Genomic DNA, 15,401 nt, shown 5'->3' on the forward strand with positions numbered 1-15,401 from the left:
CTTGCTTTATCTTTGTCTTTCATAAAATCTACAGAACAGTTAGATCAGCATACCTAAATTTGTACTGACTGTATTGAGAAGTTTTTCTAAAAACCAGCATTTCAACAAGTTAGGCATAGAGTTACCACCCAGCTGAGCAGTTCTACTCTAGGTTTATACCTAAGAGAATTGAAAAGGTATGTAAAAACTTGTACTTGAATGTTCATAGGAACATTATTCATAATAACCCTAAGCTGGGAGTCCCATCAGTTGCTTCATTGACAGCCAAACTATATTATATCAATACAAGGAAATCTGTTTCTACCATAAAAATAATAAGTGTTGGTACATGCTACAATACACACACATACACACTCGGGTGAACTGTGAGAACATTATAAGTTAAAGAATACAGATACCAAGGGCTATATATCCTATGATCCCATTTATGTGAAATATCCAAACAGTATATCCCTGGAGAGATAAAGGGCATTAATGGTTGCCAGAGGTTGTTGAAAATGTTATGGAACTAAATAGTAGTGCTTTGTAATTCAGAATCTAGTGATTACGTGGGAAGCCAATGAATTCCATCTTCAAACGTGCAAACCTTATGACCAAGGAACTGTGTCTCAAAAACTAATAATGAAAATGTTTCATAATAAACAGAATTGAATATTAGCTGTGGTTTCAGCTTAAGTTAACTACCATGTGTAAACTAGAATCCCACTACTCCACTGTCTAGCCACATCCAACATGCCACAGGAGCCTGAGCAATAGTTCCTTTCTCTAAAATGGGACTTCAAAGCAAGTTGTAGAAGTTTCTTAAGCTTAAAAAATGTGTTCAGTAGTTTTTCATAGGAGTTTTCTATAGGATCAGCCATTATCAGAGTAGAACTGGTATTTAAATGACAAAATTTACTTGACAAATTTCTTTCTTTTTTTTTTTTTTTTTAGTCATAGTCAGTCATGAGGCTTGAACTCAGGGCCTGAATGCTGTCCCTGGAGCTCTTTTGCTCAAGGTTGGTGCTCTACCACTTTGAGCCACATCTTCAGTCTGTTTGCTAGTTAATAGGAGAGATGAAGTGTTGCAGATTTTTCCGTCTGGACTGGCCTCGAGCCACAATCATCAGCCTCCTGAATAACTAGAATTAAAGGAGTGGACCATTGGCACCTAGCTAGTTCTTTTTATTTTTTAGCTTTTGGAAGATGAAGAAATTTTTTTCCCTAATATGTTGTTGGTTGGATCTAATTAGCTCGTAAAATCTCTGAATGAATATATTTCAACACGAAATGATACAAGATTTGTGATAATTTGTGATAATACTTTTATAGAATGAGTTTGCTGTGCGCCTTAATAAAATGGAAGTGGAACGTCAGAATTTGGCAGAGGCTGTTACTGTGGCAGAAAGAAAATACTCTGATGAGAAGAAGAAAGTTGATGAGCTGCAGCAGCAAGTGAAGCTGCATAAGTCGAACCTGGAGTCTTCTAAGCAGGAGTTAATTGACTACAAGCAGAAAGCTACCAGGATACTCCAGGTAAGCAGGAAACAGGCACTTTTGAAGGCTTAGATGTGTGGGATAACTAAGAGACACACTCTATAGATACCGTGAAATGCTTTATGTTTGGCTGAATTGACAAACATAAATTATTCTCCTTAGGGCCTTAGACTGCTTGGCCACACTACCAGTTATTCTCCTTAGAAATTTTACAAAAAGGACAAAATGTGTCTTGGTCCTACCACTTTTTTAAAACGTTATTCTACCATTACCTAACTCAGCTCTTGACCTTGCCCACTTCATACCATGATGGTACTACTGAGTATTAGTGTTGACAGGCTCATGTGTCCTTGCCGATACTCTGTTGAATTTTTCAAAGCAATTCATCTTCCCTTAGCTCTGTTGTAGTGACCTTACGTCTATTTTCCTAAAAAACACAAAAGGACTGCAGTCACCCAGTACCTTCCTTAACTTCGCCTTCCTTTGCTTCTCATACCAAAGACGACATATGCTTTCTTTCTTTCTTTTTTTTTTTTTTTTTGTTTCGTTTTGTTTTTTGCCAGTCCTGGGGCTTGAACACAGGGCCTGAGCACGGTCCCTGGCTTCTTTTTGCCCAAGGCTAGCACTCTGCCACTTGAGCCACAGTGCCACTTCCGGCTTTTTCTATATATGTGGTGCTGAGGAATTGAACCCAGGGCCTCATGTATAGGAGACGAGCACTTTACCACTAGACCATATTCCCGGCCCCCCCCCCCCTTTTTTTTAACCAGTCCTGGGCCTTGGACTCAGGGCCTGAGCACTTTCCCTGGCTTCTTTCAGTTCAAGGCTAGCACTCTGCCACTTGAACCTCAGCGCCACTTCTGGCTGTTTTCTATGTATGTGGTGCTGGGGAATTGAACCCAGGGTTTCATGTATACAAAGCAAGCACTCTTGCCACTAGGCCATATTGCCAGTCCCCTCTTTCTTTTTTTTAAGGAAATGTTTTTCTGCCTGTGCGTTGAACATCGGCTTTATAGTGCTGCCAGATAAACCCTTCTAAAATGCATCTCTGGTCATATCACTGACCTGAGTTTTGGGTAATTTGGTTTTAGGTTACAAGTAAGATTGAAAGTATTTAAGCCTGATATCTGGAGCCCTTATAAATTGGCCCAAACATACTAACTGAGCTGTATCTTATAGTTTTTATAGTTTTTTTTTTTTACTGTATTGTGACTTTTTTTTTGCTTGACCATTGGTTTCGTTCTTTCCATACTTTTTTTTTTTTTTTCCCCAGTCCTGGGGCTGGAACTCTGGGCCTGGGTACTGGCCTCCTTGAGCTTCTTTTTGCTCAAGACTAGCATTCTACCACTGAACCACAGCACAACTTATGGATTTTTGTTGTTGTTGTTGTTGTTGGCTGTGGTGCTTGAACTCTGGGCCTGGGTGCTTGCTGTCCCTGACCTCTTCAGCTCAAGGCTAGCATCCTACCACTTGAGCCACAGTCCACTTGGGTTTTCTGGTGGTTAATTGGAGATAAAAAGTCTCACAGACTTTGCTGCCCAGCTGGCTTTGAACAGTGATCCTCAGATCTCAGCCTCCTAAGTAGCTAGGATTATAGTATTACCTGTGTGAGCCACTGGTGCCGAACAGTCTCCATACTAATATGAAATCCAGCCATAGTTCAAGACCAGCACAAATACTACCTTTCAAGTGAAGCTTTTTTGTCCCTAAAAGTAGTTTTTCTTGCTCAAGATTCTATAGTAATTTGACTGTATCCTCTCAATATTTGATTTTTTTGCCTTCTGATGTATATTTGTAATGTCCCTTTTTGTTTATGAAGCAGGGGTTATGATCTGGAGTGAGAAATGTCTTTATTGTATAGAATACTGACTTATGAGAAATCTTCAGCAAGAACATAATCATGGCACTAAAGCCCAAGGACAATATGCATCAAAGATCTGTTATATTTTTATCCTTATGGTGTTGGTAATCTGTGGACTTGTTTTTATGAAGGTAGCTAGAATGTTTCCATAGTGGGTTAGTTTCTGTATGGTGGGATGGCATTCAGTATGCAAGCTATAGCTGGGGGTATATCACAATGGTAATGCATGCTTAGCATGTATGAGGTCCTCAGTTTGATCCCTAACACAACCAGAAAAGCACAAGCAAAATGAATATTCAACAAAGTCTGTTTCACTTAAACTTCTTTGTTTCATACTAGTCTAAAGAAAAATTGATTAACAGCTTAAAGGAAGGCTCTGGCTTTGAAGGCCTAGAAAGCAGTACTGCTAATAGCATGGAGCTGGAAGAACTTCGGCATGAGAAAGAGATGCAAAAAGAGGAAATACAGAAGCTGATGGGCCAGATACAGCAGCTCAGGTCTGAACTGCAGGTAAGATTACTGTGGTTCTGTTTCCCAGCCAGTGCTCTTCACCTATCAGTTTGATTTCTGATGAATCTGTATTAGGGGAGAAGGGCATTACTGAAATAATGTGTTCAACTGTTGTTGAAATATTAGTCACTATATAGGAGTGAGACAATACAAAATCAGATAATATGCTAACCTTAGGTGATTTCAGGACCTTTACATTTTTTTTTCTGCCTAGTGATTATTGGTGCATACACATACTAACTATAACTTTCAATAATGGAGTAGTAGCCTTTTTGGTGTTATGCTTGTGTTCTTTGTGAAACTGATGTCTTTTGAATAGTCATAAATCTCCCAGAAAGCAAGCTACTGTCTACTCACACTTACAAAGCCTAATGATTTGTTGCCAGGCAGGCAATCATGGCTTCCTACACACGCAGCTTACTCTTAACCACATTGCATAGTAAAGGCATGTACTTCCTTTTTTTTTTTTTCCTTTTCTTTTCTTTTTTCTGGTCCTGAGACTTGAACTCTGGGCCTGGGTGCTGTCCCTGTGCTTCTTTGGCACAAGGCTAGCACTCTACCACTTGAGCCATAGCACCACTTTCAGCTTTTTATACTGAGTAGTTTATTAGAGATAAGAGTCTCATGGACTTTCCTACGTGGGTGGGCTTTGAACCAGGATCCTTAGACCTCAGCTTTCTGAATAGCTAGGATTACAGGCGTGAGCCACCAGCACCTGGCATGTACTTTTGTAAATTTAATTTTATTGTCATGGTGATATACAGGGGGTTTACAATTACATGTGTAAGGTAGTGAGTACATTTCTTGTCATACTTGTTACCCCTCCCTCATTTTTCTCCCATCTTCCCTCCCCCAACCCTTGCTGCACACATGCCCCTGCCCCCCCAGCCCTGAATGTATTTCTTACAGGCTAGAACTTGGTTTCACCCATCTGTTACCCTTTGGGCTCTGCTGAGCCCAGCTCCCTGCACAGTAGTTGCCCTATGTTGAACTGAATGGTTAGCCACTGTTTTCATGTGTGACATTCTTTTTTTCAGGATTTGGAGGCTCAGCAGGTTAGTGAAGCAGAATCAGCGAGAGAACAGTTGCAAGACCTGCAAGACCAGATAACTGGGCAGAAAGCATCAAAACAGGAGCTGGAGACAGAATTGGACAGAATGAAGCAGGTAAGGGTTTGAGGAGACCTCCCAGGGAAGTCTAGAGCGTGGGCTCAGTGATCATGGCAGATAGGGATGCATTTCGCACTTTGATTTTGTTTAACAGATGAAAAATAGAGGCACAAAATGGTGATGTGACTTATCTAATATAAAACTAACATAAAACTCAGTATTCCTGTCTCAGTCCAGAATTCTTTCTACTACCCTATGTCTGTACTTACATCTCCTTGACAGGGTTTTTATTTATGTCTAGAGAACCTTAAAACATACAATACCAGTTGATTGTCTTCTTTCTTCTTTTTCTTTTGTGCTGGTACTGGGACTTGAACTCAGGACCTGGCACTGTCCCTTGCTTTTTGCTCACTCTACCATTTGAGCCATGGATCCATTCCTTCAGTTGATTTTTCTTTTTTTTTTTTTTTTCTTGGTCCTGGGGCTTGAAATCAGGGCCTGGGTGCATTCCTTGAGCCTTTTTGTGCTCAAGGCTTTGATCTCAGCCTCCTGAGTAGCTAGGATTACAGATGTGAGCCACTAGCACTCAGCTGCTTGCTCAGTTAAAAAAAAAGAACTACAGTGTTAGTGCCATTATTATCTACTCTTTCTGGGTGACAAAATATGTTTACAAATGCCAGGCACTCGTTCTTGTAATCCTAGCTATTGAGAAGGCTGAGATCAGAATTGTGGATGGAAACCACTCTGGGCAGAAAGTCATCTCCATTAACAGCAAAATGCCAAACTGGGGATGTAGCTATGTGGTGGAGTGCAAGCTATGAGCAATAAAGCTGAGTGAGTTCAAGCTCTGGTCCTGGCATACACAAACAAGTCATTTAAAATTATATTTCATTCTTCACACTAATGTACTTAGTTTCTATATTAAGACAATTAATATTAGAAATGCTCATGGCCACATCTTCAAAATGAGATTCTCTCCTAATACTAGAAACATCCCTAATGTAGCCTGAATAGCTACATTGTTCTCAACATAAGGCATATGTTATTTCATCCTTTAAAATCACAACTGTTATGATTCTTGGTATACCACTTACAACATTTCTGGCTTCGCATTTTTTTTTTTACTAAGTTTATGCCTTCTGTTGCTAATAGATGATAGAATCTTTTCCCCATTTATTATCTTCTCACTGTTTTAGACAAAGATCGATTTTTCTTTTTGCTAGTCCTGGGGCTTGAACTCAAGGCCTGGGCACTATCCTCAGCCTTTGTGCTCAATACTCTACCACTTGAGCCACAGCTCCCCTTCTGGCTTTTTCTGTTTATGCAGTAGTGAACCCGGGACTTCATGCTTGCTAGGCAAGCATTCTACCACTGAGCCGCATTCCCAGCCCTGTGCCTATATTTCTCATGCAGTTTCTGGTCTTGTTTGCTTGGTTTATTTACTTACTTTCATACTTATTTCCTTTTTTGTGTGTGTGTCAGTCTTGTGCTTGAACTCTGGACCTGGGCTCTGTCCCTGAGCTTTTTCACTCAAGGCTGGCTCTCTACCACTTGCACCACAGCTCCACGGCTGGCTTTTTTGGTGGTTTAATTGGAGATGAGGAGATAAGAGTCTTATAGAACAGGGTACTGGTGGCTCATGCCTAAATCCTAACTGCTCAAGAGGCTGAGATCTGAAGCCAGCCCAGACAGAAAAATCCATGAGACTCCTGCCCAAGCTGGCTTTGAATTTCAATCCTCTGATCTTAGCTTTCTGAGTAGCTAGGATTAAAGGCATGAGCCATAAGCATGCCCAGCTTTAAATTTTTTCTTAACTGATAAAAGTCATTTTTAATCAACGTTGCTAGCAATACTAGTCTTCATGTGTGAATATTTTCCTAGTTTGTCATTATTATTAATAATGTTAATATATGCCCCAGAATTATAAAAGAATGACCCATTTCTTCTCACTGCTGCAAACTAAAAATATCTTGTGTTGCTGTATCTTGTTCACAAACGTCTCTCTCAGCCTGTGTCCCCGGCACCATGCTGAAGTTTTGGCTTTTTCTCAGACCTGCTCATTTATTCATTTGGTGAACAATCAGTATACTGGCCAAGTGCCAAGGACTAGCCAGCACTGCGTTCATGGTACTGGGCATAGTTTGGGGTGGACACACTAGTTTAGCTTTCATTTATTCATGCCTTGTTTTGTAGGAATTCCGCTATATGGAAGATGATATGTATCGAACCAAGAACACATTGCAAAGCAGAATCAAAGATCGAGAGGAAGAAATTCAAAAACTTAGGAACCAGGTAGGAATGAAAACTAGGAAAAATATATTGTAGTAAAATGTCATTTTTTATTAGCATGTATATTCTCCTTTTCCTCCTCTGACAACCCCCTTCACCCTCCCCTACCCGGTACTGGGGATTTGGGGATTAAACCCAAGGCTTCTGGTGTGCATTCCCCCTCCCTCCCCCATACCAAGGCTTGAACTCAGGGCTTTGTGCTTGCTGGACTGACACTTTGAACCACACCACCAGCTTTTTGTTGGCTATTCTAGAGATGTTATCTAGCAGACTTTTCTGTCCAGGTTGGTTTTGAACCACAGTCCTCTGGATCTCAGTCTCAAATAGCTAGGATTATAGGTGTGAACCATCAGTGCCTGGCTTAAGCTTCATTCATTTTGTAAAGAACAAATACTGATAAAATGAACACAAATCTAGGTAGACAGATGATAGAGTATTCATGCTGTGTGATTCCAGTGTCTGGTGATAGAAATCAGAATAGTGGTTATCTGTGATGATGGGAATACTGTTTGGTATATTCTTTTGAAGTCATATGGCTAGGAGATTACAGAACTAGGATGAATACGAAGAGTGTTGTCTTTGCACTTTACCACTGCTGTTGAATTATGGAGGATTGAGAAGGTTGAACTGTGACCTGGAAGGCAATGCTTTTGAAACCTTTTTTTTTTTTTTTAATCACCATTCTGCAGTAAGAAATGCCATTTCGTCAGGCACCAGTGGCACATACTTGTAGTCCTAGCTACTGACACCTGGATTGGCATTCAAAGCTAGCCAGGGCAGAAAAGTCTGTGAGAGTCCATCTCTAACCAACAAAATGCCAGACTAGAGATGTGGCTCGAGTGGGAGAGCACCAACTGTGAGCCAACAAGTCAAGTCGAGAGCACAAGGCCCTGAATTCAAGCCACGGTACCAGCACTAAATAATAAAATAAAGTTTGCATTGGGGCTGGGAATATGGCCTAGTGGCAAGAGTACTTGCCTCGTATACATGAAGCCCTGAGTTCGATTCCTTAGCACCACATGTATAGAAAAGGCCAGAGATGGCACTGTGGCTCAAGTGGCAGAGTGCTAGCCTTGAGCAAAAAGAAGCCAGGGACAGTGCTCAGGCCCTGAGTCCAAGCCCCAGAACTGGCCCCCAAAATAAATAAAGTGTACATTGTTTTTCACTTTCTTTTTTTTTTTTTTTTGTGGCCAGTCCTGGGCCTTGAACTCAGGGCCTGAGCACTGTCCCTGGCTTCCTTTTGCTCAAGGCTAGCACTCTGCCACTTGAGCCACAGCGCCACTTCTGGCCGTTTTCTATATATGTGGTGCTGGGGAGTCGAACCCAGGGCTTCATGTATACAAGGCAAGCGCTCTTGCCACTAGGCCATATTCCCAGCCCCTTGTGCATTGTTTTTCAGTACTCACATGTATTTATACAGCGAGAACTGAAACAGAGAGCTGATGATGTAGCTCAGTGGCAAAGCACTTGCCTGGGGTATGTAAGGCCCTAGGGTTGATTCCCAGCACTTCAAGTAAAACAGGTTACACAAAACAGTACTCTCACATACTGTGTGGTACATGAATTTTAGAAAACACACCATTAAATTCTATCACATTTTTAAAGTCATTTGTGGTCCACTATTGACAATTTGAAAATCACTTTGTAGAAATGATTCTGAAAGAATCATTAAGCATTTTATAAAAACCTGTTAGTACCACAATTTGCCTAGGAAAGTGCATACTGTGATTACAATACAGTTTTCATTCTATGTAATCATTTTGTGAACATTCTGTCCTTCAGCTTACCAATAAAACCTTAAGCAACAGCAGCCAGTCCGAGCTAGAAAGTCGGCTCCATCAGCTAACAGAGACCCTCATTCAGAAGCAGACCATGATTGAGAGTCTGAGCACAGAAAAGAACTCCCTGGTCTTTCAGCTGGAGCGCCTGGAACAGCAGATGCACTCTGCCTCGGCAAGCACTAGCAACGGCTCCTCCATCAACATGTCTGCCGTCGACAATGGCGAAGGTAACCAAAAGAAACACAGCCATGAAGCAGGCTTTTGACACGTTGCTGAAACTTCATGCTGTGAAACCTGGGCCATGTGCCATGAGCACACGACTGATGGCGGCCTCACAGGCATCGGAGCTGGAGAAGGAAGGCCTCAGAGTGGAGCGGAGCTTGCTCTCATGGCCTCCACTGGATAATGCATAATTACATACTGAGCCATGCCCTGTAACTTGGATAGAGAAATCTGTGGGGTCCCAAAATGCATATTCAAAAATAATGTTCTAGTATAAGCATCAACAGACCCAATTTTTAATTTTAGAGCTTCACAAAGTCTCTAGTCTGTCATCAAATCTCTCAATACTCTGACTTTGAAATTTTCTTTAAAATTAAAAAGTTAGCTGGGGCTTGGGAATGTGGCATAGTGGTAGAGTGTTTGCCTAGCATGCATGAAGCCCAGGTACCACATCAACAGAAGAAAACGGAAATGGCACTGTGGCTTAAGTGGTGGAGTGCTAGCCTTGAGCCAAAGAAGCTCAGGGATAGTGCCCAAGCCCTGAGTTCAAGCCTCAGGACTGGCAAAAAATAAATATACAAACAGATAAATTAGATGGGCGCTGGTGGCTCATGCCTGTAATCCTAGCTACTAAGTTAGCTGAGATCTGAAGATCTCAGTTTGAAGCCAGACTGGGCAGGAAAATCTGTGAGACTCTTATCTCCAATTAATAACATAAAAGCCAGAAGTGGCGCTGTGTCTCAAATGGTAGACTCAAAGTCTGGAAATGCCACTTGGCCTTGATCCTCCTGGCACAGGAACAAAGATCATTAGTGTCAGCTCCAGCAAACACTAGATATTTGCAATTGCAGTACATTTTCTAAAATAATTTTCTCTCTTTTTTTTTTCTGATTGTGGGGCTTGAACTCAGGGCCTGGGTGCTGTCCCTGAGCTCTTTTGCTTAAGGCTAGCACCATACCACTTTGAGCCACAGTTCCACTTCTTTTTTTTTGAGCAGTTAATTAGAGATAAGAGTCTCACAGAAACTTTTCTGCCCGGGCTGGCTTTGAACTGTGATCCTCAGATCTCAGCCTCCTGAGTAGCTAGGATTATATGCGTGAGCCACTGGTGCCCGGCTGAATTTTTACATTTTGTGAAAATGGAAGTATATAAATACCTTCTGTAATCAAATTTACCTAACTTTATGGTTTCATGTATTTCAGTGTAATGCTTAGAAAGTTGGCCTTGATCATTGCTTCCACATGTAATAATATATTTTCAATTCTGACTTTCTTAGAAAGTTGATTTGGGTTTCAGTACATTGATGTATGTTCTTATTTAAATAGGGACACGACTGCGAAATGTTCCTGTTCTTTTTAATGACACGGAAACTAATCTGGCAGGAATGTATGGAAAGGTTCGCAAAGCTGCTAGTTCCATTGACCAATTTAGGTAAGCAGTGCTGGTCAGGGTGAGTGATGGGCTGTAACTATTTTTATAACGGCTTCTCACTGGCAGAGCTGATGTTTGCAGTGACATTCAACTCATTCCTTTTGTGATTTTCAGTGCCATGAAATTGCTTCAAGAGGCCTACCAGTGCTTATGTTTTATCAAGAATAATGGACCCTAACCACTTCTCTTCTTCCTCCAGTTTAAAAAAAAACACAAAAAGCTTCATTAAATCTCATTGAGACTGCAATCCCAGCACTCAGGTAGCAGGAGAATCACTTGAGCTTAGGAGTTTAAGATCAGCCTGAGAAGCTTCACAGTGGCTCACGCCTGTCATCCTAGCTACTGAGAAGGCTGAGATCTGAGGAGCTGGGTTCAAAGCCAGCCCAGCCAGGCAGGAAAATCTGTAAGACTCTTATCCTCAATTAACCACCAGAAAACTGGAAGTAGCACTGTGACTCAAGTCTCAAGTAGTAGAGAATGCTAGCCTTGAGCTGAAAAGCTCAAGGACAGTGCCCAGGCCCAGGCAGAGTTCAAGCCTCATAGCTGAAAATAAAAAATTATTGTCTTACTGTTTCTCAGGCTGATTTTCTTTCTTTCTTTTTTTTTTTGTCAGTTGTGGAGCTTGAACTCTGGGCCTGGGCACTGTCCCTGAGCTCTTCAGCTCAAGGCTAGCACCCTACCACTTGAGCCACAGCACCACTTGTGGTTTTCTGGTGGTTAATTGGTGATGAGTCTCATGGACTTTCTGGTCCTGGGCTGACTTTGAACCATGATCCTCAGATCTCAGTCTCCTGAGTAGCTAGGATTACAGGCATGAGCCACCAGGGCCCAGCAACATCCCATAATTAAATTTTTTTTCTCATTGAGAAATTCTCTATTTCATACAAATGTGTTCACTTGAAAATCTTATCCCAGTAGTTTATCGTGTGATTAGAAGAAAAGCTGCTGTGATATGTAACTGAACAGCCCTCATTTTAATATTTATTTTGTTTGGTTTGGTTTGGTTTTTGACCAGTCCTGAGGGCTTGGACTCACGGCCTGAGCACTGTCCCTGGCTTCTTTTGCTCAAGGCTAGCACTCTACCTCTTGAGCCACAGCGCTACTTACGGCTTTTTTCTATATGTGGTGCTGAAGAACCAAACCCAGGACTTCATGCATGCTAGGCAAGCACTCTGCCACTAAGCCACATTCCCAGCCCTTAATATTTATTTTATATAATATATTGAATTTATATCATTAACAATCTTTCTAATCTTATTGGGAGGTGAGCAGCAGGGGAAAGGTAGTCATGGGGGCGTTGAACTCAGGGCCTTCCTTGTATGCTTTAGTTATGTTTCAGAAAGAGTGTCCCATTTGTTTTGCCCAAGCTAACCTTAGACTACAGTCCTCCTACCTATGCCTCCTGCATAGCTGGAATTACAAGCATGTGCTATCAACACCAGCAACAGATTGCTTTGATAAAGTGCATATGTAAATAACATAATGTATACCTTTTTCTCTGAATTTTGTTTTTTGTTTTGTTTTGTTTTGTTTTGGCCAGTCCTGGGCCCTCATCCCTGGCTTCTTCCCGCTCAAGGTTAGCACTCTGCCACCTGAGCCACAGCGCCCCTTCTGGCCGTTTTCCATATATGTGGTGCTGGGGAATCGAACCGAGAGCTTCATGTGTAGGAGGCAAGCACTGTTGCCACTAGGCCATATTCCCAGCCCTCTGAATGTTTATAATTAAAATAGTTTTCATGAGTTGTTACATAATACACAGTAATGTTTTCCTGCCCTTCTGTGTTGGAATAGCACTAAGATTCTTGAAGCCACAGGACTAGGATGCTTCCCAATGAAACCCATGAGCCTCAGCTGTGAATCATTCTCGTTCAGTGTGTAGAGTCCCTGCGCAGTACATAGTGCTGGTGGCAGCAAGAGAAGCAGAATGGTGCATGCGTGCGAAGCGTGTTGCGTGGTCATAGCTCCAAGCATCACACTGCATTTGTATTTGTCTGCACAAGTGTTTGCTTGAGTAGCTGTGTCCTCTTGGAAGCGAGTTTTTACACAAAAGCTTCCACATTTGCTGTTTGCAAGTTAATGCCAACCACATTGTTTTTCCGTTCTTACAATTCATCTCTTCTCTAAACCTCATTCATTGTTAAAATTTCTTTAGACAGGGTCTGGGTTTGCCTCTATAATTGTGACCACAGAATTAAAAGAAATGCCTTGTGCTAAAGTTTAATAGCCCAAATAATGGTAAAAGTACTGACTGTGATCTTTCTGCATGGTTATTTTAAGTAATCATTACAGTCTACTATAAAAAAAATTCTTCTTTGGTAACCATGTAGTTTAAATGAGTGACATTTTTGAAAACACTAGGTATTAACAAGGGCAGATTTGTTTTGAGTGTAATTCCTCTCTCTCTTCCCCATCCATCTGCACAGTATTCGTCTGGGAATTTTTCTCCGAAGATACCCCATAGCACGAGTGTTTGTAATTATATATATGGTAAGTAGACTTGCGCAGAACATGGCCGCACTCGGTTTTAGCTAGTTTTTAAAGCTGCTGTTCTAACTGTTGTTCTAGCAGTCAAATATGAGAGAGAATAGAACTCTCACTTAACCATTTTTTCTTTAAAAAGATTGTAAGTTCATTCTGTCTAGAATATAAATTATTTTAAGGCTTTTCCTACAAATAAAATTAGCCTTGGTAAAGTTTAATAGTTACCTCTAATGATAAAAAATATAGTCCTAAACAGTTTTTATATTGATGTACAGTTGCTTTATTTTCATATTTTGCTTTTGTTTCTTAAAGCATTTCAGGGATGCTTTGAGATTTGTGTTCTTCTAGGTTTCTTAGCTGTAATAAAACAATTGATGAAATTTAGGCATCGTTCTATGTGTCCTGTGCCTAAAAAAGCACACCCCCCCCCCCCCCACGCACCCACACATGCTGTGTGGGGTCTGCAGAGTGGTTGGGTTGGATTTAGAGAGGCTGTTTGCTTCAGAAGAAACAGAAACGTACTTGAAATTCCTCTGTGATCCACTAGAGGGGAGAGTTATTCCACTAAGTGAGAAGTTTCTATAAATGGAGGATGGGGAGAACAAAGTACAGAACAGGTCAGAATTAGGCCAGGGTCTGAGTTCCCAGGCCAGTGTCGTGGTGATGGTGCAGAGTGGTGAGGTCTGGGTGATGGGTCTTCACGGTGTTGCGGCACCCCCCTGAGGGGTACCAACACCTTACCTCACCTTACCGCACCGCACAGTACCGCACTGCACCACACCACACTTCTGTTGAGAATATTTTCCATCTCCTCTTCACCAGAGCCTGGCTACATGTCCTGAGACACCACAAAGCCTTGCAGCCAACTTCCTGTCTGTAGAGAGATTCTAATCAAGGCGCCAAGTGATTTATAAAGCATACACTGAGAATTCTGGAGCTATAGCACCTCTTTACACTGAGCCTGCTTCATGTTCATTTGTTCCTTCACTCTCCATCCAGTAAACATGGCCTGACCCCACCTGTGTTTCAGATCTCAGACAAGACATGGTTCCTGCCCTTGGGACTGCACACAGGGCTTCCAGTAAAGCTGGGTTTACTGGTAATCTATGGATTGTCTTTTTCTTCTTTAGGCTTTGCTGCACCTTTGGGTCATGATTGTCCTGTTGACGTACACACCAGAAATGCACCACGACCCGCCGTACGGCCGATAACGGGGCCAGGCTGGCCGAGTGGCGCTCTCTTCTGGACCTGGGTTGGCATAGAGGCCATTGCCTGAACTGCTGAGAAGGGTGTCCAGGATGATTTTACCACTGCAGCTTTTAACCTTTTAAGTTATTACACAAGTGCTCCGCTACCTAAATCTTCCTCTTCTTCCCTTCAAATGGTAAGAGTTTCTAAAGCAGACAGTCATTTAACAAGCTTGACTCCCAGTCCAGGGGTCCTAAGAGAGATCCTGGGGTGTTCCCCTCTGTGCAGACCTTGCTGAATTTTAAGTGACACTGATTATGGGTTATAATCAGGGAAACCAATTGTATTTAGTGATTAAAAATAAAAATATTTCTTTTTTGATAATTCAGTTTGCTTTTGTATTTTCCTATTTAACTTTGCAAATAGAGATTTAATTTTTACATGTTAAAGGCCTGATTGGTGTAAATCTTTTTATAAGTACATAAATAAAATTTATTGTATGTATATATATTTTTTAATGGTTTTTCATCCCCAGAAGGACTTTGGTGAGAGGGGCAGTGCTTGAAGGCGAACAGCGCTTTGCTGCCACTCTCCTCATCACCCCTGCAGCCTTTTGTGGTGTCTCCCCTCCCCCCTCCCCTCGTGTGGTGTCTCCCCTCCCCCCCATTTCCGTCACATGGCATTCCTGTGTTCTTCTCACTCCTCCTTTCCAGCCTGTACCTGGGCTTAGCCTAAGCATGGCAGCTGTAGCCCCTCCTTGAAGCATGTAGGACCACACCAGCACAGAGCTGTTGCAGCCTAATCCTTTGAAAAGATATTTTCAGTTAGTCCAGTGCAACCCTGTTTTGCCTTTCTTTTTCATCTTCACATCCACATTCTTAAGTAGGTCTGTGACTTGGGTCCTACCTAGTGCTCTCCCCGTAGGTGACAGCAGATGTTGTCTCCCTAAGGGGAGGAGATGGTTTTCGTGCAATACTTAAGTGCCTGCCTGAAAACCTGGTAGTTTCTGTTTTTTGTAACATCACCATCATGGGTTTAGTTGACATACAAGAC

At 41.8% G+C, this 15,401-nt stretch overlaps 1 protein-coding gene across 2 annotated transcripts in view; it reads left to right on the forward strand.

Moving 5' to 3' along the window:
• The window catches only part of Golga5 (golgin A5), a 27,094-nt gene extending 12,358 nt beyond the window's left edge, over positions 1-14,736 (forward strand). For both annotated transcript variants that reach the window (XM_048362255.1, XM_048362256.1), the window contains exons 6-13: positions 1,312-1,515; positions 3,677-3,847; positions 4,885-5,013; positions 7,150-7,248; positions 9,028-9,253; positions 10,574-10,679; positions 13,103-13,166; positions 14,291-14,736. In XM_048362255.1, the coding sequence (XP_048218212.1) occupies positions 1,312-1,515; positions 3,677-3,847; positions 4,885-5,013; positions 7,150-7,248; positions 9,028-9,253; positions 10,574-10,679; positions 13,103-13,166; positions 14,291-14,371 (1,080 nt within the window). In that variant the 3' untranslated portion in view covers positions 14,372-14,736. The remainder of the gene's footprint in view (positions 1-1,311; positions 1,516-3,676; positions 3,848-4,884; positions 5,014-7,149; positions 7,249-9,027; positions 9,254-10,573; positions 10,680-13,102; positions 13,167-14,290) is intronic.
• The last annotated feature ends 665 nt before the right edge of the window (positions 14,737-15,401 follow it).

The sequence above is a fragment of the Perognathus longimembris genome, chromosome 14 (genome assembly GCF_023159225.1).
Source record: "Perognathus longimembris pacificus isolate PPM17 chromosome 14, ASM2315922v1, whole genome shotgun sequence".
NCBI lineage: Eukaryota > Metazoa > Chordata > Mammalia > Rodentia > Heteromyidae > Perognathus > Perognathus longimembris.